General features: G+C 46.0%; 1 protein-coding gene across 1 annotated transcript in view; it reads right to left on the bottom strand.

Annotated features, from left to right (window-relative positions):
• Window positions 1-20691, bottom strand: part of Dnah8 (dynein axonemal heavy chain 8) — a 237184-nt gene that overhangs the window by 27958 nt on the left and 188535 nt on the right. The window contains exons 85-87 of the mRNA XM_034524086.2: window positions 18391-18507; window positions 15584-15685; window positions 8503-8663 (exon numbers count right to left, since the gene is read on the bottom strand). Coding sequence (XP_034379977.1) covers window positions 8503-8663; window positions 15584-15685; window positions 18391-18507 — 380 coding nt within the window. The remainder of the gene's footprint in view (window positions 1-8502; window positions 8664-15583; window positions 15686-18390; window positions 18508-20691) is intronic.

A 20691-nucleotide genomic window follows, 5' to 3' on the forward strand; every position in this document is an offset into this window, starting at 1 on the left:
CACGCCTTTAATCTCAGCACTTGGGATTAGCAGAGGTAGGCAGATTTCTGAGTTCGAGGCCAGCCTGGTCTACAGAGTGAGTTCCAGGACAGCCAGGACTACACAGAGAAACCCTGTCTCAAAAACAAACAAATAAACAAACAAACAAAAAAAAACCCAAAAAACAAAAAACAAAGAAAAACAAAAAAACAAAAAAACAATTTATTACTTAAATTTTTTTTTGGAGTGAGTAACCCCTACTTAGATATTTGGAGGTTTTACATTGCATCAAAATACATTTATTTTAAAGGTGGAAAGAGGGGAGGAAAGGAACACACACACACACACACACACACACACACACACAGAGAACTGAACATGAGATATGAGATGGAAATGGACCACCTTAATAAAGTGATGCAGAAGGCATCTGCAACCCACTCCTGAATTTTTAGTGTAAATCTATATTGTGTGTGTGTGTGTGTGTGTTGACTTCTCTTGGCATGTAACAATGGCACATGTCTCACAATCCAAGTTTAAAAGTTATATAAAGCCTACCAAAAACACAAATAATTCAGAGGGGGCAAAGTCTATCTGAATAGTGAACGAGACAACAAAAGGAAGTGAATCACGTCTAATGACAGCAAGTTATGATACCCAGGCTTCAGAGATGTAGATCTGGCTGTGAGTCACATGAGTCCTTGACCTCCCTCTGGGGTTAGCTGCAGCAAAGACAGAAGGACCTAGATGAATCACTCTTAGAGAAACGGAGAGGCCACCATGGCTGGCATCTGACAAAGCACTGCTAAGGACCAGGCAAGCTGGGAAGTACTAAACCCCTAGCTTTCTAATGAACACCCCGTATGCATGTTTCCCCCATACTCCTAGAGTTCCGTGTCTTACGCTGAATGCTCTCCTGAATTGTTCCTTGTCCCACGCCCTTTGCCAACACCAGTCTTCACTCTTGCTAACCTAGAATCCTAACACCCCAAACCCTCAGAAGCTGCACCCTGCCTTTGTCACGCACACCCCTTCTGTAGGCATTGTCTCCCACGCTCTGGATGAGCTGGCTGCATATTCTGCAATCCTGCGCATCTTCCCAGCCCTTCCTGGCTGCTCCGGCCACTGTGTCTTGGTCCTTACTGTCCACCATGTTGTTATATTCCCAGGATGAAGCCACCTCCACCTAAGTGGACATCTTCTAGGGTGCGACTGGAATACGACCTCTGTCATCAGCTGTCTTTGATCCATAAATTGGGATTTATAGGGGTTTGCGTTTCTTCTTTGTCTGTATGGGGCCTGTATGCACTGTGGCATTGTATATGTAACCTGATTTTAGAGTTTATCAGATTGTCTTATGTATTTACCATCCATCTGCTTCCATAATAGACAAGAACTCGGGGGATGAGAGCTGTATCTTCCTCATCTTTGCGTTCTCGAGCTGCCCAGATGCTGAGTTCTCAATAAATATTTGTTTGTTGAACCAAAGCCAGTTGGTTGGAATCTTATTAAACTTCAAATATGAAGAAGAACAATTCTCCAATATTTAAAGGGCATGAAAATTTAATTATCTGTCCCTTCCTATGGTAAACATTAGAGCATTATCATTATTACAAGTTTTCCCACTTCCTGACATTTCTCCACCTAAAGAGAGAAATGAATACACATGTCTGTGCATCTGTCCACACACGTGCAGAAAGGTAAACATAGATCCTTGGTTCTTTAACTGTTAGTCATTTGAATTTCTGTTTTTTTACAGCCTATTTTCATAGGGGTTTTCTCCTTCCTCAGAGTCATTTGTACCTTTCTTGTATTTTCCATGGCTTTCAAGAGACATGGATTGTGCCTCACTTTAAAATCCAAGGAATGGATTGCAAACATCTTTATGTATCATCCCTCCAGAACACAGGGGAGCCAGAGAGTCGAGTTTCAAGACAAAGGAAGCTGTTTCATAATTATATCATCAACGCAGGTCCTCTGATGCCAAAGATAGAAAACCACGGTAAATTTCCACGCTAAGAAGGTCATTTTGACCTGCCAGGACCATCTATGAGTAAAATATAGAGTGACCCAAGTCTGAAGGCATAAGATCTCGCTCAGCTCGCCTCCAGTCTTGCATCCCCTCTGGAAGCCGGCTCCATACACTAGTGTAGAACTCGGAGCTGGCTGTGCATACTGTGCATACTGTCACTGGTCAAGTTCACAGGTGCCCCTGGGCAAGGATCCCAGTGGAGATGCAGCAGCTGCCTCTGCTCCATCTCCCCTAAAAATAACTTTAATGGTGGGTGATTTTATTCTTTTATGAGGCTATCTAAGAAGAACCTTCAGAACTTGGGTGTTAGTGGAGAACGCTGACGAGCTGATCCACTCTGAATGACAGCAAGACAAGTTCCCCAGGTCACTGCATCACCCATTTTATTAGACGTGGAATGTCCTTCCCTGGCATTCCAGGACTGTATGTCTTACATTTCCTTTTCTATGATGTGGTTTTATGTTTGCAAAGATGCAAAAGGCAAGTGCCTAGTCAGCTGGCTCCGAGGGATAATTGCAAATACCTCTACATGCTCCGAGATCCCAAGGGCTTTCGGGGAAAACCATCTCCACAGATGCTATGAGATGAAGGATGAAGACTCATAATCCAGCGACTTTAGTCCTGAGTTACTTCTTGGAGATTTCCCTTCGGGATGAAGGTGAGAGAAGACGCTATTTGGTCGCCGTAGCTTGGTGGTTTGGGGAGCTGGGAGTCACAAGTAGTAAAAAATGCAAAACGACTCAAAGATAGCACTGCCTATAAGATAAACGATCAGCCACCTAATGAGGGATCAGTGCACCGTTATTTCCGAATCAGCACATGAAATATCAATGAGCATAATTTTTTTTTTAAAAAAAAAAATCTAAAACTCAAAAATTGCCAGTTAATTCCAAGAGGAATGTGTTTATATTTGGCCTGCATAGGAATGAGTAGAAACGCGGTAACGAGGCATTTGATAAATTTCAAAAGGTAGAAAAATATGCATAACCCGCTAATGAGAAAAAGAGACAAAATAAATAACTGTTTTTGACATCAAGATAGAGGAATTTGCGGAGTCTTTGGTACCTTATAAATCTAGATAATAAAATGTGAATGCACTGTACATTTTTATAGCCTCTGTCACTGAGATAGCCAACCTCGTGGGAGAGATTTTACTTATTTTAAAGCATTTAATTCGGTGTGATTTCCCCCCACTCCGCCGCCACCACCTTCAGAGGCTCCGCATTTTGAAACAAAGACCGAAGAGGAAGAAGACCTGTGATTCCCTTCTACAGATTTCTCTTCTTAGAGATTTATGGATGTGAACTTCAGAAGGCAGGCCCTCATAAACAGGGGGCAATTCTTCACCACGGCCCATGATACCCATGGGACTACGTAGGAGCGAGATTGCTGCCGAATGGCATAGTGATTCTTCTGACTGGGAACATCCACACCCAACTAAGCCACTGCTTTGTGGAGTCCTTGTCTTGTGTTTTCAACTGTTGTCTCAACACCTCCCTGGCTCCCCCCACCCCGACCCCCACATCCATGGGGCTCTACAATTCCCTTGTGAGCACTTTGATTCTTGAATCCTATGTTGTCCCAACCTCCCAGGTCAGATATGGAAGGGGCACATTGAAGAACTGAGACTTGTAGTGGTGGGGGTCGAGGTGGGGGGCGGTGGGGTAGGTTGTAGCTGGAAAATGTGTCCCTTATTGCTTATTGCCTCCTGGTGGCCACTAGGGAACAACAAGGGAGCAGGAGGCAGGAGCCTCTGAAAAAGAAAACACTACAGATTTTAAATGATCCCCCAGGAGCATTTGGAGGGGTAGGATTCTAGTCGCCAGATATTTCTGAGTCTAGAGGGAAAGAACAATTAAACCCCAAAACAAAGCTCGACTGGTGACTAAAAACTTTCCAGGCACAGCTGCGGGATATAGCTGGCCGGTTGCTTGGTGAAGCAGGAACTGGAAACAGAGTATGAAGCCCAGGTGAGAGGAAACTCAGCATGGAGGAACCCCAAGCAGAAACCAAATGAGGAGATGGCAATTCAGCCAAATCAGAGGAACTAAGTCCCAGGGGCCAACGGCATCACCAACAGAAAGAGTTGCCCATCAGTGGGAGAGACCCAGGGCTCTCTACCAGTTCTCTCTGAGAAAATATTAAAGGTCTTGGTACAATTTTTGGAAGGTGCCAGCTTAGGCCTCCTATAGCCAGCCTGCCAGATGGCTTCCCGCATTCTCTCTGCGACCCACGAGCAGCAATGGATGAACATAAGAAGGAAGCTCTAGGCCTTGGCGATAGGCTCAAGGAATCCTGTCAGATCTGGTTTATAATGTGCCCTGTCACTTTGCCTCACTCATCACCATCCCTGATTTAGGCCAGTATCCAAACATCCCTGGATTTACCCACCCGGTCTGGGTCTCTAACACGTTTCAAGAAGCTCTAGATCAGGCCGCTCTGCTGAGGGTGCTGTTCTAGATAAGGTTGGGGAGGTGACAGATAGATTCCACTGTGCTCTAAGTGCCCTGGAAATCACCGAGGGAGAGAAGAGATGACAATAGGGAGTCTTTCATATGAATTCTGAGAGAATTCTCTCAGAATTCATATGAAAGACTGCGTTGAGACTTTAATCATCCCTTTCCACTCCTGGTGCAGTCAGGTAGGGGTCTCTGGTGAGTACTTTTGAAGCCCCAGCTCCAACTCCCATCCCAGAGTGGTTAGTACGGTTCTCAGTCCTCCTTGTACAGTGGGTGGCATTAACCCAGAGACGCGATGACTGGCCAAAATGCCAAGAGTAAGTGATGGTGGAAAATAGAGATGAAGCTCTCAAATACACAGCTCTACCACACCATCTCCCTAAGACTCCGGAAGCATCAGGAAGAGGGGACAGAAAGGCTGAACGAGTCAGCAGCCGGGGATATCTGCTGCAAAACAGCGTCTTCTAGACACTGTGGAGATACAGCACTCAGGAACTCAGGGCGCTGTGGACCCCTGCACAAGATCTGCCCAAGATCAACCCAGTCGATTCTGCAGCCCGCCTGAGGGCAGCACGCGCACAGGGGCACCACGCACGGAGACAACACGCACCGGAAGCAGCCCGCATGGAGGCAGCACGCCTGGGGGCACCACGCACGGGGGCAGCAAGCACCGGAAGCAGCCCGCACCAAGGTAGCACACACTGAGGCAGCCTGCACAGAGGCAGCACGCTCAGATGCAATCAAGAGGCCCTACCGGAAGCTAAAGAGATAACTCACAACTGATGGCTTCTCGGGAGGGAAAAGCAGTCCCCCCCCCCCCCCAAGGGATGTGGCTCCGGAAAGCTGTCCATGCACCAGTGGATGGCTTCACACTGGCGCACATATCTGAAGCACTAACTGGACCAAGTGGGTTATATCGAAAAAGGGACATTATTAAGTTGGGAGAAGGGACATGGTAGGAGGGTCTGAGAGGAACTGAACAGGAAAATAGGAGGTTAGTGTGATAAAAATGCATTGTGCGTGTAAAATTCTTAAAGAGCAAATACATACATACATACATACATACATACACACATAGTAGATATGAGGTCCCACTGTTACCTGAACACTATGTTAAAGAATGACCACAATACTTACTCACTCAGCAAATTAGTCTGGCACTTTTTGCCACAGTGTGCTTTTCCCAGCAGTGACTACGGACCTGCTGAGCTGGGTCTTGTTAAAGAGGACCCCTGGCCTGTTGTTTGGCATTCACCTGTGTCAATGTCAACCTCCCCATGGTTTCTCTGGGATGCAGTGACTCATTGTAGCATGTGGCTGGCCTTAGGATGCCTGAAGGATTATTTTGAGAGAGCTAGAATGTTCCCTTTGGAGAGAGACCAAATGACAAACAACACGTCTACCTTCAAAAGCAGAGGCAAAACTGAATGAGGAAACAGGACACAGTATCTGCAATATAGGTCTCAGATAAAAGGTGGGAAGCGGGTGTGTGTGTGTGTGTCTGTGTGTGTGTGTGTGTACATATATATAATTAAATCTTAAAACCAAAAAAAAAAAAGAAAAAAGAAAAAAGAACTAAAATTCCTACTGGAGAAGAGAGCAGTTGTTATACACCGATGACACTTAGGTGTAGACAAACTCACTCAGAATAAGAAAGAATATCTGCACGGGTTTCATTTCTGTTGCTACCATGAAACACCCTGACCAGAAGCCACTCAAGGACAGAAAGGGCTTACGATCCCAGAACACAGCCCATCATTGGCTGGTACATGGTGGTCCTTGGCTATAATCCCAACCCTTGGGAGCTGGAGCTAAAAGCATTTGTTTATTTATAAGCCTACAGAGCAAGTTCAAGGCCAGCCAGAAATGAATGAAGCCCTGCCTAAAAAAAAAAAAAAGTTTTACCAAGACCGGGGATTGAACCCAGAAATTTGTGCATGCTAGGAAGCTGTTGATCAGAACTGCCTCTTCAGCCCATACAACAGTATCTTTTATTACATAATAAATGATTGCATGGAGTTTTGTCTACTGCTTTTCTTCCCACCCATGGGAAACCATCACCTTCTATGGATTAGTCTCACTGGTCAGACTCATTAGAGTCTAGGAGGACTTAGCATTACTGATTCAGACGACCAAAGTTTCCTGGGCACAGGGTTCGATTACAGACATGAAGGTACAGCAGTGAAAATGGACACAGGTTCTGGATGCAGTGGAGTTTATGTCTTAACTGATGGCTGATCAATAGAAGCAAAGAAAATACTAAAAGCAGAGTGCGCCTGTGGCAGATAACAAAAAAAAGTAAGTCAGAGGGTTAGGGTCTGAGGTGAGGCTTGAAAATGGATCAACATCTGCACTTAGGGTGAGTGACCCTTAAGCAGGGGCCGGAAGAAGTAAAAAAGGTAAACCACAGTGATATTTCAGGGTGGGGGCATGTTCCAGGAAGTGCAAGCATAGAGTCCTGTGGTCTGAGTAACAGGAAGTTATAGCGAGCTAGTGCTGAGATAGAGGGAAGGATTTGACAGGGATGATGGAGGCCAGAATGGAGGTCTGGGTTATACATAAGTAGGACGCCTTTGACCTTGACCCAAGTTGAGGCAGGACCTCGGGAGGATCCTGAGCAGAGGAACTATGGAGTCTAACCCACATTTAACAGCCTTGGCTCAAGGGAAACCACTTTCTCCTGCCCCCTACCCTCACTGTTTGTTCTCAAGCTGATCCCCAGTGCGGCTTTATTTTTATTATTGTTTCACCCCCCCCCTCCCCAAGCATGCATTTCGGCTCACTGAACAGAGCCTCTCAAAGCTGTGGCCCGGAGGCGACAAGGAAGAGCTATCGTGTTCAGTCGCAGGGTCTGCAAGGAGCATTAACCATTCAAGGCAGTGTCTCTCAAAGTGAAAAGTGTCTGGGCCGGATTAGAGCCCAGTGTGGGCGCAAAGTCTCGTGTCGTGCATAGGGCATGCTTCGTCTGGGTCAGAAGACCAAATACGCTTGTCTGTAAGAACAGAACAGAGTACTAGAACTGGGCAGTGCCTACGCATGATGACAGTTATTAAAATTACAGCCATGGCTGAAAGGCTGGGAGAGAGACAGGCATGTCCTTCCTCCTAGCTAGGAATGGACAGCAGTGGAGCCACTCAGCTGGGGCTGAGTCTGCACATGAAATGGGCTGATCCTTTATGGTGAAAGGTTTTCCAAAGATAAACGTCATCTGGAGGGCAGTTAGAGGAGGGGCTAAGGACTGGTGGGCGTTTCTATGCCTTTGTGGGATGGGGGACCTCACATGCAGCTGAGTGTTATGTGCCCATGATTGGCTCATGGCCATAAGGTGGTAAGTAAGCAAGCTTGAGAAGAGATGGTCCATCATAAGAGACAGGACTCTAACTGCATGTGTTCTGCCCTTCCAGACCCTGCTTATGATATATCACACGTTACAACATATATTTAGATGTTTTAATTATGTGCATGTATGTGTTGGTATGTGCACATGAGTGCACATGCCCAAGGAGGCCAGAAGACGGCGTCAGATCACCTGCAGTTGGAGTTAAAAGTGGTTGTGAGCTACTGGGCATGGGTGCTGGGAATTGACCGTGGGTCCTCTACAAGAGCATCAAGTGCTCTTAACCACTAAGTCACCTCTCTGCTCCCAAGGGGCATGTTTTAAATAGATACTTGGAGAGCTGGACAATGACTATCAATGGAGAACATCAATTAAAATAAAAACATAACTAGTTTTATGACAGGACAGAGAAGTAATCAAGGCATAAATTACAGCCTTTGTGTTGTCATAAATGCCAGGCCCTGGGGATTTAGTGAGTGGAGGGCAGGCTGAGTTGTCACAGAGTTGTAATTGGGAGAAAGGAAGGAATACTATTTTTCACAGTAAAATAAAAAGAAAGGAAAGGAGAGAGATTAAGGGAGAAAATGAAATGCATAGTCTTTGCCAGATGAGTTACAAATGACACCTTCAAATTAAAAAAAAAAAAGAAAGAAAAATAAAAGAAAGAAAGAAAAAAAGAGACGCCAAGAACTTACGTGATGTCAGCATTAGGGTGGAGTCCAAAGACTTCCGGGTTATCTAGGGATGGCAGAGACTGGATGTACTCAAAATACTGGTCCAGGGTTTTGCACACGGGGATTTTATAGCCGGTGTAAAAACAGAAGGAGGGCTCAAACATCTTCTCGCTGAACCAGACCTGTGTGGGGAGAGAAAATAAAAGAAAATTGATGAAAAGAACCAAGATTAGAAAGAGAGGGGGCTTATTTCCATTTTAATAGGGTTTCTTTCGTTCTTTACTGTTGGCTCTGAAAGCATCTTAACAAAACTTATCAACGGAATAATTATCACATAGAGGAAGAAAAGAGATAGTCCACAAAAGAGAGGCCGCACAGAAATAATTAGGCAGGGATCTATCTGGTTGGCACCCAAGATTAGATCCTGCCGGAGGGTGGAGGGTGGAGCAGGGCTAGAAGTGGGCTCGGTGGCTGGGACCTTGCTTGGCATGCTGGAAGCCCTGAGTTCAACCCTCAGCACTGACAGAGAAAACCGTGGAGGGAGTTGGGGGATGGGATGTGGGCCTGTTGATGGAGTCTTTGCATAGCGCACACAGAGTCCTAGGTTCTATCTGTAGAACTTAGACCAGCTATGGCTGTGTCTTCCCATAATCCCAGCACTTGGGAGGCAGAGTCAGGAGGGTTAGGGGTTCAAGATCACACTGAACTATACAGTGAGTTCAAGTCAGGTCACCCAGGAGTGATTTGGTCACCTTGGGTCCACCTGCAGGCATGAGGGCCCCTGAACATCCTCACGACCCCAACATCTCCTTCCTGACCCCATCATCTTGGGGGGGAGGGGCGCTGTGTCTACACAGTTTCGCTCCCAGGTACTTATGCACCAACAAAACCACCATAGAAGCTCCACAGTTCTCCCACCCAGGACTTCCTTTGTGGGTTAAGTTCCATCCCTAGCCAGGAGAAGCAAATGCATCTGCTGCCCAACCACCACGGCTGTTAGCCTGAAGACGCCTTTTCCTCGTCCCATCCCATGTGAGTTGATTATCTGTAACATACGGCGAGGGAACAAATATACAGCTGGTGGGAAACAGCCTTCTTTTGAAAAAGTGGGGGTGGGGGTGGGGAGTCGTTGATAAATGCCTGGGCTGGTTTCAGGTGACGACTTCGGTATCTAACAGGGTGATTTTCCTAGTAGGGAGGGCAACTGACAGGGCAGGGATGGGAGCAAGGCTAGAGCAGAGGATACAGGACCTCGCCTTCCTGGCAGCGTCCCTCCGTCGTCGTCTGTGGCTCTTTTTAGATCCAGCCATTATTCTGAAATACCGTGTCCTGGTTTTTTTTTAACGTGGCTCTGTGTGCCACTCTATTCAATTCCTGTGTGTGTGGTACAGAGCTCAGAACCAGAACAGAACGCGAAGGAGAGAGAGACACACAGTTCTTTCGCCTAAGGAGCTTGTGACCCGGCAGAGGGACAAGCCAGTTACGAAACACTCACTCTCCTGTGAGGGGCACTGAGGAGAGAGCCAGGAGGACAGAAAAGTAAGCAAAGTGCACATAAGGCTTAGGGCAGCAGGAAAGGTAGCCAGGTGGATGTCAGGTAAGGACTCATCAAGGAAGAGGGTTTTTTTTTTGAGACAAGAGTGCAAGGAGAGGATTGATTATTGATTGATTGGTAGATTGGTGTTTTTATTTATTTATTTTTTATTTATTTGTTTGCTTATTTATTGGGTTAGGCACAACTTGAGAGACCATGCTAGCAAAACCACAGAGTAAGGGGGCACCAAGGTGTGAGGTGGGGCTGACGGATGCCGTGAAGCCTAGAATAAATATCATACTGTAGGAGGGGGACGGGAGGGAGACCGAGAAGGGTCCCGTGACAGATGACCGGGTGTGGGGTGAGGAGTAGAGTTTAATCTAAGAGTGGGGAGCAATCTCAGGTTATTAAAGAAGATGGTGCCATGCGTTTACAGCCACCTGGAAGACAAACGAGCTGTTTAGCGGTGTGGGCGGCTTAAGTTGCAGGAACAATATCTTGAGATGAGAGCTTCGGGTCCATGGCACATTTGTTATCTAACAAATGACGTCGAACAATATCTTGAGATGAGAGCTTCGGGTCCATGGCACATTTGTTATCTAACAAATGACGTCACCAAGTGGCGGGACAGGGTCACGTTTAGGCACAGAAGCAGAATGAGGCTTAGCCTTGTAGTTCCCCATTACTTTATGTATATATGTCTAAGTATGTGGATTTGACACACCCAGATCGCTGAGGTTCACCAGGCACCCAGAGACTATAATAAAATACGGAATTAGTCTACTAGTCTCTTTTTTGGGTTGGTATGATGAAGTACCCTGACCAAAAGCAACTTAGGGAAGAAAAGGGTTTGCTTCGGCTTAAAGTCCCAGAGGGAGGGAGTCCATGATGGTGGAGCAGGCATGGAAGCAGGAGCATGAGGCTAGTCTAGTAAGGTCATCAGGAAGCAGAGAGCGCACTCCATCCATACACAGCAAGCAGAAAGAGGGGGCAGGGAAACAGAGAGAGATAACAGGAAGTAGGGCCAGGCTATAAACCATCAAAGCCCGCCCCCAGTGACGTACTTCCTGTAGCAAAATTGCATCTTTCTAAAGGTTTTATAGTCAGACGACGCCGTCTCCTGAGAACCAAGTGTTCAAATCCATGAGCCTGTAGGGACATTCCTCATTCAAACCATTGCAGAGATCCGGACACGTGCAAAGGAAAGCAACTGGTACCATCTGGGTGTAGAATTACGGGAGCTCGTGAAACCACTGGGACTTCGGTGGGACCTTTAAAAGGTGTGGCTTAGCATTTTGAGGGACTCGGGAAAGGTTGTCAGTGGTCAGGGAACTGCAGACTCTGAGGTCCCCAAGTCGGGAGGGATGCCAGTCAGGGGTACAAGCATGGGACAAGAATCGCAGGTGAGAGCTGTCATCACTTGGGTGGGGGGGAGGTGCGGGGGGGAGTGTCTACTGCACTGGGATTTGGAAAGGGAGCCTTGTGCCCAGACCAGCAAGTCTCATGTGACTGAGACACCACTCAAGTTGAGTTTCTCACAGGTCAGCTCACAGTTGTGGAGAAAGAAAGTTGGGAAGAGGATTGAGGTCTAATTTAATAGTCCTCTATGGCCCCGGGTGGTCCATGTCAGGGTATGAAGAGGTTGTGGAGGAGAAGCAGCAGCTGTCCCCTACTTAAGCTCCTGGGTCAGCTATCCACCTGGTCAGGTGGCGGGGTGGCTCTCAGCTCTGCCTGGAGCTGGGCTCTGGTTCTTAGGTGGGGAGTATTTAGTGCAAAGACAAAATGTGGAAGGGAGGTGGCTACGAAGGGAGTGTCCTTGACCTTGAAGTTTTAGAAGCCAATGCAGGTTTAAAAAAAAAAAAAAAGCTGATGTGTATGTGTTGTGGTTTTTAAATAGACCTAAGTTTCAGGGTGTGTTCTGATGTCAGTAAAAGCCAACCCCAATGGATTCCATCTTAGATGTTTAGACCCCTCTGTGCAAGGTATGTATGTGTATCAGGAGTGCTGCAGGGGCCAGCCTGAGAACAGGAAGATATGGCTGCTCCTGAGAGGCTCGCCTTCTGGAGTGGATGGTAGAGGACATCTACTGGGGGTCTCATTTCTTCTCCCTTGCTTGTGCTCACTTTTTAATCGTCTTTAAATTGCCACCACCCCATAGCCAAGACTCCCACTTCTTGTTCATTCTGAACGTAGACCAGGTCAGAACAAAGTATTCTCAAAGCCCCCATTGTGCCAGCAGCCCTGCCCACGTACATCTGCTCCTGCCCCGAGGCTTAGAACACCTTCTTTCTATCAGGAGGGGGGAGGGGAACGTGACAACATAGAAACCAACGGGCGCGTGTGCGTGTGGATCAATACAGGTATTGGTTGCAAAATCTAACTACAACAAGTAATGTGTGTAAGGGATAAACACCGGGAGCCCAAATACCTCCTACAAATACGAACGATTTATGTCAGAAGATCTAGGGGGGCTGGGAGCGTAACCCATGGGGTAGAGAGCCCATGAGTAAACATATCATGTGGCATGCAACGGTTCATTCACGTTTTGTACATTTAAACGTATTGTATGGAGGAGCCAGAGAAGTGGCTTAGTGGTTAGGAGCACTTGCTACTCTTCCAGAGGACCCCCAATTCACTTGCCAGCACCCTCACTGAGAGGCTCACAACTGCCTGTAACTCCAGCTCCAGGGGATCTAGTGTCCAGCCTTTCTCTAACCCAGTTCTAGGGACTCCAATGCCCTCTTCCCACTCCTTGGTCATTGCACTCACACACATGTGCATGCATGTGCGCACATACACACACAATTAAAAGGGAAAATAAGGAGCTGGAGATATGGGCCAACTGCAATCTTCATATCTTTGTCTCAGCTTCCATGGCATGGCTCCCAGCAGCCTTTAGTGCCAGTTCCTGGGGATCTGACTCCCTCTTTGGGCCTCCAAGGGCTCCTACACTACATCATTACATGTGTGCCCATGGACGTTAGAGGGCATAAGATCCCTTGGACCTGGGGTTAGGGACAGTTGTAAGCCACCACGTGGGTGCTGGGAAAGAAGCCTGGGTCCTCTACAAGAAGAACAAGTGCTCATAACCACTGAGCCGTCTCTCGATCCCCTTAAACACACATAATTTTAAAAATAAGAATAAGTCTTTAAAAATCCTCCAATTGTAGGTACCTTTGCAATTATTAAAAAAACAAGCTACTTACTAAGACGTATCTGTTTTCTTTGGAATTCAGGTACGGAGGTACGTTTCTCATGTATTATTGATTACTTTCACACATTAGCCCCCCCTTTTACTTCAGATTTTCTCCATTCAGCTCTCATGTCACCTACACTCTACTTCCTGAGGCTATTTACATGTATTTAATGTATGTCCTTGGATATGTATTTCTCCCTGTGAAATATACACAGCCTACTTTGTAGATCCCCCCCCACAACCCCTTCTCTTCCTTCTACCCCCCTCTTCATTGAACGAACAAATGTCTTCAAAATCTATGCAGGATGTCATGTAGACTGTTTCTTCTGTGTTATGCACTGTCAGTGAGTGGTCTTTTTCCTGTGATAGATACAGAAGCTGCCCCTCAACACCTCAAGCTATGCTATGGATAATATTTATTCTGAGAACATCTCTGGAACGCATATCTGGGAACAGGATTCTGGTCTGGAAGGCGGGCAGTCACATCATGGGGCTGAAGAGACAAGAGCAGCTAGCCTGTGCCACACAGGGGTGAGGGGCAGGAGCCACCGTGCTGACACTTACACCTCAGTGTCTTAGCATGCGGAGAGGCACCATCTCATCCTCCTTCAGAACCCATGCATTCAGCCCTCTAGCTGGCTAGAGCACGGGCTCCTGTGGACTCACAGTATAGAGTCTTCCCAGGAACTGCCCTGGCAGATGAGAGCTACCTCAGCTAAGGTCATAGATGGGAGAGTGGGGAGGGATGGGAAATCTGAACAGAGAGATCCATGTCAGAGTCTCTTTCCAGAAAAAACAGCCTGAGACGGTTGCCCTCACCCCCGACACACAATGTTACCATGCACGGTTTGGTACTTACACATCTGTAGACCTTTCCTTGAAATGTTCTGACATCTATTTTTGCTGGATTTCTGTCAGTCTCACCAAGCTGCTCTCTGAGAGGTCTGCCCTTAATTTCTGAGCACTGGTGTTCCTACCTTTATGTATCCTTGCCAGTACCTGCTACTTTCCATGTGCAACTTAACAGAAAACAGTTAAAGCAAAAAAAAAAAAAAATCGGGTATCTGGTCAACCTCCAGTTTGCCAAACTATTCCTGAAGTTTGTATGTTTTGCTGTGATTGTTTTTCCTCTCTCTCTTTTCTTTTTTCCCTTTTCTTGGAAATAGATTCTTTTCTCACACCACATACCCTGATTATAGCTTCCCTTCCCTCTACTCCTCCCAGCTTCCCCCTCCCCTTTCTTCCCCTCCAGATCCACCCCCTTTCTGTCTCTCACTGGAAAAGAATAGGTTCTGAGGAGATAGCTTTGTAGTGATTTTAATTAAGTTATGCCAAAAAGAAATAGAGGAGGAGGAGGAGCAGGAAAAGGAGAGAAAGAAAGGGGGAAAGGAAGAAAAGTAGACAGAAAATGTGCTGAAGCAAAACTGCTGACAGAGTTCCTAAGATAAAGAATTCAATAACTGTAAATTATTCACGTATCTGATTTTTTTCCCCACGTAGGTAAAATGCAGCGTATTGTTTCCTTAACACATAAAGAGATTTAAGAAGAATTTGTCTCCAGTGGGGGTTGATTTATGTTATCTTTCACGGTAAAGTCATCATTGCTAGTGAATAATATTCTGTAGAAAATATCTACTCACAGACTCTATGTGGAGTTTATTGGGGAAAAGAGGGGGGGGAACCCCTAACATCCCACCCACCATCAGTAGTTTATTCTAATGGAAAAGACGAGAGCATTGAAATTACAGTACATGTATTTCCCCAGCATTTATTTTTAGCTCTGGACTCATGCTCTGCCTTGCACCCAAGAGGAAGAGGCACAGAGAGATGGCCAGTCTTTTCCTGACAAGCTCTGGAGAACAGAGAACATGACCTAAGCGCAATGAGGAGATGGGCAATCAGAATCCTCGGGAGGCCCTCTGGGATGGCTGGTGGCTGGTTTATGATTGGGTGTGAGGGCACCATGTTAGAAAGAAGGGATTCTTGGCTAGTTCTGTTTAGGAGCTTCCCTCCAGTGTCATCCCCCAGCCCTGCGACGCCCACTGTAAACAAAAAGGATTCCTCAGATGGGGAGATGGTTCCATGATAAAGGGCACTTCTTGCTCTTGCAGAGGTCTGGAGTTTGGTTCCCAGCACACACACGTGCATGCATGCATGCACGAACGCATATATACACACACACACACTCCTCTATAACTCCAGCTCCAGGGGCATCTGACATCCTCTTCTGGCCTCCACGGGTATCCACACTCACATGCAGGTAGCCACATGCACACATACGTAATAAAGAACAAAGTGCATATTTTGTATAGTGGAAAGCACAGTAAAATACATCTTCATGCGATTTCCCCCCCCCCCCCAAACTGACTTACCCGAGCGAAGCAGTTAAGCAGCCGTTTGTCGAAGTCGTCTGTCACTCTGCCACCGTACTGCACTTCTCCGATCATGTACCGAACTGTACTCCACGACACGCCCTGCATAGGAAAAGAAGCTAGGGTCTCCATGGGGAAAGTTCTGGAAAAGGGAATGCCAGCTGGGCTGTTATCTTAGCATTGGCCATCAACTTGACCCAGGCTGGAAGCACCTGAGGAAAAAGGTCTCAGCTGAGTATGGCTTTATCAGGTTGATTGGTGGGCATTTCTGTGAGGGACCACTATAGGTGGTGCTATTCCCTACACAGGGGTCCCTAGGCTTTGTAAGGAAGCCAGTTAAGCTTGAGCTTGTGAGTGAGCCAGCAAGCAGGGCTCCACAATGGGTCTTGCTTCCAGGTTCCTGCCCTGACTTCCCTCGGTGACAAACAGTGACTTGGAAGTATGAACTGGGTAAACTTTGCTCCATAAGTTGCTTTTGATAAGAGTGTTTGTCACAGCACCAGGATGGAGCTCAGATAGCTGCATGAAAAATTACTCTTCATCTCACAGGAATAGCTCACTACCACGAGGCCAGAACTGCTCCAGTTCATCCACCAAAGAAAAACCTACAATATTAAGGGTTGATGGATAAGTTGGCTATGGGTTGTGTCAAGTAAAAAAAAAACAAGATATTATTTCTCTCTGATTGTAATTACCTGTAATTCTCATTACAGTAAATGCCACAGTGTTGCAGAGAGGCAGGAAGTGATGCCTAACAAAAATCAAGCATATGGGGCTGTAATGGTCTTTCCTAGCAGTAGCTTTTCCCAGATTCCGTACGAGAACAAATAGGAAGGTATTTATTCCTGAACGTTTTCCACAATGTAATCCTGCGCTGTCTCATTCTGTAAAAGCTAAAACCGCTTCGAAATAGCCACTAATTTCTTAGCAATCTTACACTAGCAATATAATTCTCCTATTCGTAGCTATTTTTTTAAACAAAACAAAACATTTTGAGTAAAATTAAAGTGGGGATACTTACGGATATCTGAATCTTATTTTTATTTACTTATTGGCTAAACTTTTATCTTTTCAGCTTGGTTGTCTCTCAAGGCAGCCATTTCAAGGTACTGATTATTTGTATATACTGGCATGATAAATGGCTGCAGAATAGGAACCCATACAATGTAATTTTTCATCCTGCTGCCACGGCCTTAATTTACTATCCTTTTGTCATTTTATGTAAAAATAAAATGGTTGGTTCCAGACTTCTGTCCAGCCCAGGTGTACATCACCATGGTTTCCAGAACCGTTACCACAGTGTCTCTAGTAATCTGGAAGGCCTACTATGGGCAGGAATAGAGGGACAGGGTGATCTCTACTGAACGTTTTTATAAATACCAGTTCGTCCATGCCTCGAAGATGCTACAACTACTTTATGGAAGAGTAGACTGGTCACGAGGCTCATTGACTGGCTGGAAAATGTAGATTTCCCTTCACAGCCTGTGAGCGCAGAGACAACTGGGTTTTCACTCCCGGCTCTGTGGCCATCATTTAGATGGGCATCATGATAACACCTTCTGTGTCAGCCTCATGATGGTGATGGGGTAAATGAGGCCCTGCATACGTAAGCACCTTGGAGACTGGGAAGTCTACATTGAGGTGATTAGTGACCACTGGGGCTGACAGGTGGCTCAGTGGTAGAGAACTTGTCTAGCATGTGAAAAGCCATAAGTTCAATCCCCAGTACTATCAACAAATAAGCTTTTTAGTTGCTATTTATATGCTGAATTTAACAGTTGAAGAATGAGCTCAGTTCTTGGGGCTCAGCATGTAAAACCACTTGGTACCCAAGCCTGAGGACCCTAGTCCCAACTCCAGGACCCACAAGCTAACAAGAGGGATCCAGTTCTTGAAAGTCATCCTCCGGCTGTTATATGTGAGCCACAGTGCATTGAATGCCTGCACTCACAAAAATGCATCACAGACACACAGACAAACACATGTGCACACACACACACACACACACACACACACTAAACAAAGTAATAAATGCAATAAAAGGAAAGAAATGCCTTCATGGTTGAAAATGTGTTTCAGGGATATGGCACTTGTTGAGCATATGTGACGCCCTGGGTTCAATCTCTAACACTAAAAACACACACACACACACACACACACACACACACACACACACACACACACACACAGGAGTGGGAGGCTGGGGAGAAAGCTCAGCATTTGATGTTCTTGCAGAAGATGCAGTTTGGATCCCAGTACCCACATGGTAGCTTAACCATCTGTAATTCCAGGTCCAGGGGATCTGACGCCCTCTTCTGGCCTCCAAGGGTACTGCATGCACATAGTACACTACACACACTCAGGTAAACACATGTGTAAGAAAGAAAGAAATCTTTTTTTCAAATGGTGAAGGATGGGACTTAAGACAAAAAAAAGTACTGCCTTATAGGCTAGCAGACACTGTCTCTCTTTTAGGGAATGAAAGAAAATCAAAGAATGTAATCCTGACTGATGTTATCTCTCTTCTCACCCAGCCCTGAGGTATCCAGGGGTGGCGTTAGGGGTGTGATTATATTTTGCAGCACCAAGTTTCATCATTATACTGACACACAACTTCGGTGGAGGGTAGCCAACTGTGAGTGTGTTGGTTAGGAAAGGAGAGAGAGTGAGTATAGCCGATCATTAGATTACCCATCCCTCAGAAAGAGGTTCCCAGGGATAACTCAGCTAGCTCCCTCCACACCATGGGCTATAATGAAAAACCAGAGAGCAAACAAACAAATAAAACCCCCCACAATTCCACTCACCTTTTTAATATCACACTCATCGAGGTGGTTCTGAATGAACTGAACGCTGGCCGAGAAGTCGGCAGAATTGAATTCATAGGGAATATTCCATCCCAAAGGTCCAAATTTCCGTCGCTCCTTAAAAACAGCACAAAAAGTCAGAGTCAACTGGGATTTAGACACTACTGTATGTAGCTAGATCCTTGTTTGTGGAGCTGGAGGGTCACAACTCAGTTGGTGACTTAGGGCATACTAGGCAAGCAGATCAGCAAACTGCATCCCCTGCCAGTTCCTCTGTTACTGTTAGTGCAATAGCATTTCATAAAAATAAAAGCTTCATTATTGAGGCAAGCCGGCACTGAGCACAAAGAACAATATGGGGTCAGTGAGATGGGTCAGTGGGTCAGTGGGTGAAGGTGGTTGTCACAAGCCTGATGACCTGAATTCCATTCTACCGTAGCATTTGTATTCATTTGAGCTTGTGCACGTGTGTGTAAATACACACATACACACACACACACACACACACACACACGCGCGCGCGCGCGCACCCATGTGCATAACTCAATAAAAATACTTAAAAATAATCAAAGGACAATGTATAGTTGGGCAAGGTGGTACAGGCCAGTAATCCCCACACTTGGGAAGCTACAACAGGAGGATTGTGATTTCAAAGTCCTGAGCTACACTGCGCGACCCTGTCTCAGAACAAAACGGAACACAAACAGCATGCACGGTTTGAGACATATTAGCCACTGGATATTATTTAATGGCTACAGCTAATGGTTTACAAACAAATTTCTAAAAATTTGTCAAGTTGGGGTTACTTTTTTTTTTTAAGTCTAATAGGTTGTCATGGTGACACAGCCTATAACCCTCATTGGAAGGTAGAGCCAGGAAGATCAGAAATTCAAAGTCGTTCTCAGCTACACCGTGAGTTCAAGGGCAGCCTGGGCTACCTGAGACCTGTCTCAGACAACTTCTCTAAGTCTCCTTTGACAACTCCTAGGTAAAATGCAGGAGATTCTTAACGGATGCCTGTTGGATTTGTTCTTCTGAGTCAGCCTCCCGTAGGGTTTGGAAAGTCACGTATAAGGGTTTACGTCTTTCAAGCTGAAGAACTCGAGCATTCATGAACTCGACCCCCTGCTAGCTTCACTCTGTAATTTTTGCATCTCGGGTTTTTAAAACTAAGGGTTTTTATTATACACATGACACTTCTGTCTGTAAAACTCTCCTGCCGCCCTCACATGGCTGTCACTGCCGAACTGAGCAAGAAAGACCTGGAAGACACCTATAAAACCGTGGCTATTCAAAGTCGCTCAATTGCCTGTGAATAATTGGACTGGACTTCGGTTCAAAGGATGGAGCTGCTTTGATACTCTGGGGACTCTTGTGTTTCTCTCTGTGTCTATGTTTGTGTGGACATGGGTGCATGTGTGGAGGGAGAGAGGAAGGATGACCTCAGGTACCATTCTCAGGACGGCTGTCTACCACCTTCAAGCTAGGTCTTTCCTTGACCTGAAGATCACCAATTAGGTTAGACTGGCTAATAAGACTGGCTGCTTGGCTGCCCCAGGGACCCTCTTGTCTCTGCCTCCCCAATGCTGAGATTACAAGCACATGCCCCCATGCCTAGAGTTTTAATGCGGGTCCTAGAAATCAAACTCAGAGTTTTGAACTTGCAAAGTAAGTACTTTCCTGAGTATCTCCACCCCAGGATCCCTGGAGACCTTTGAAGGCATACAAATAATATCCCTGCTATCTCCAAGGCCAGGAACCCAGAAAGCCATACAGATGAGTCTGGTTTCTGTGCTGGTAGGCTGTCCCTACCTGGTACATGAGAAATTCTAAGCAGGATCTTATATGTGCTCTGGAGCCCCAATCCTAGGGTCTAGATTCAGAATCCGCATGGAAAACAATTCTGCTTTTCTGAATACATACTATTCTTCCAATCCTCTGCCTTCTCCAACACAGGAGTGAGCATGCACACACACACACACACTCACACATATGTGCACATGCATACACACATACATTATGTGCACATGCATACACTCACACATGTATACAAACACACACATATGTGCACATGCATACACACATGTATACAAGCACACACATGTGCACATGCATACACTCACATGTATACAAGCACACACATATGTACACATGCATATACTCACTTGTATACAGTCACATTTACCCCCACCACCACACACACACACACAGAAGCCTTGGTAAGCCATTTCTTCTTACTGCTGCCGTTCCAAACCTCACCTCCTTCCCAGTCCCACCTTTAAAAAAAATCTATTAGCTAGA

Source organism: Arvicanthis niloticus, chromosome 20, assembly GCF_011762505.2.
Source record: "Arvicanthis niloticus isolate mArvNil1 chromosome 20, mArvNil1.pat.X, whole genome shotgun sequence".
Classification (NCBI taxonomy): domain Eukaryota; kingdom Metazoa; phylum Chordata; class Mammalia; order Rodentia; family Muridae; genus Arvicanthis; species Arvicanthis niloticus.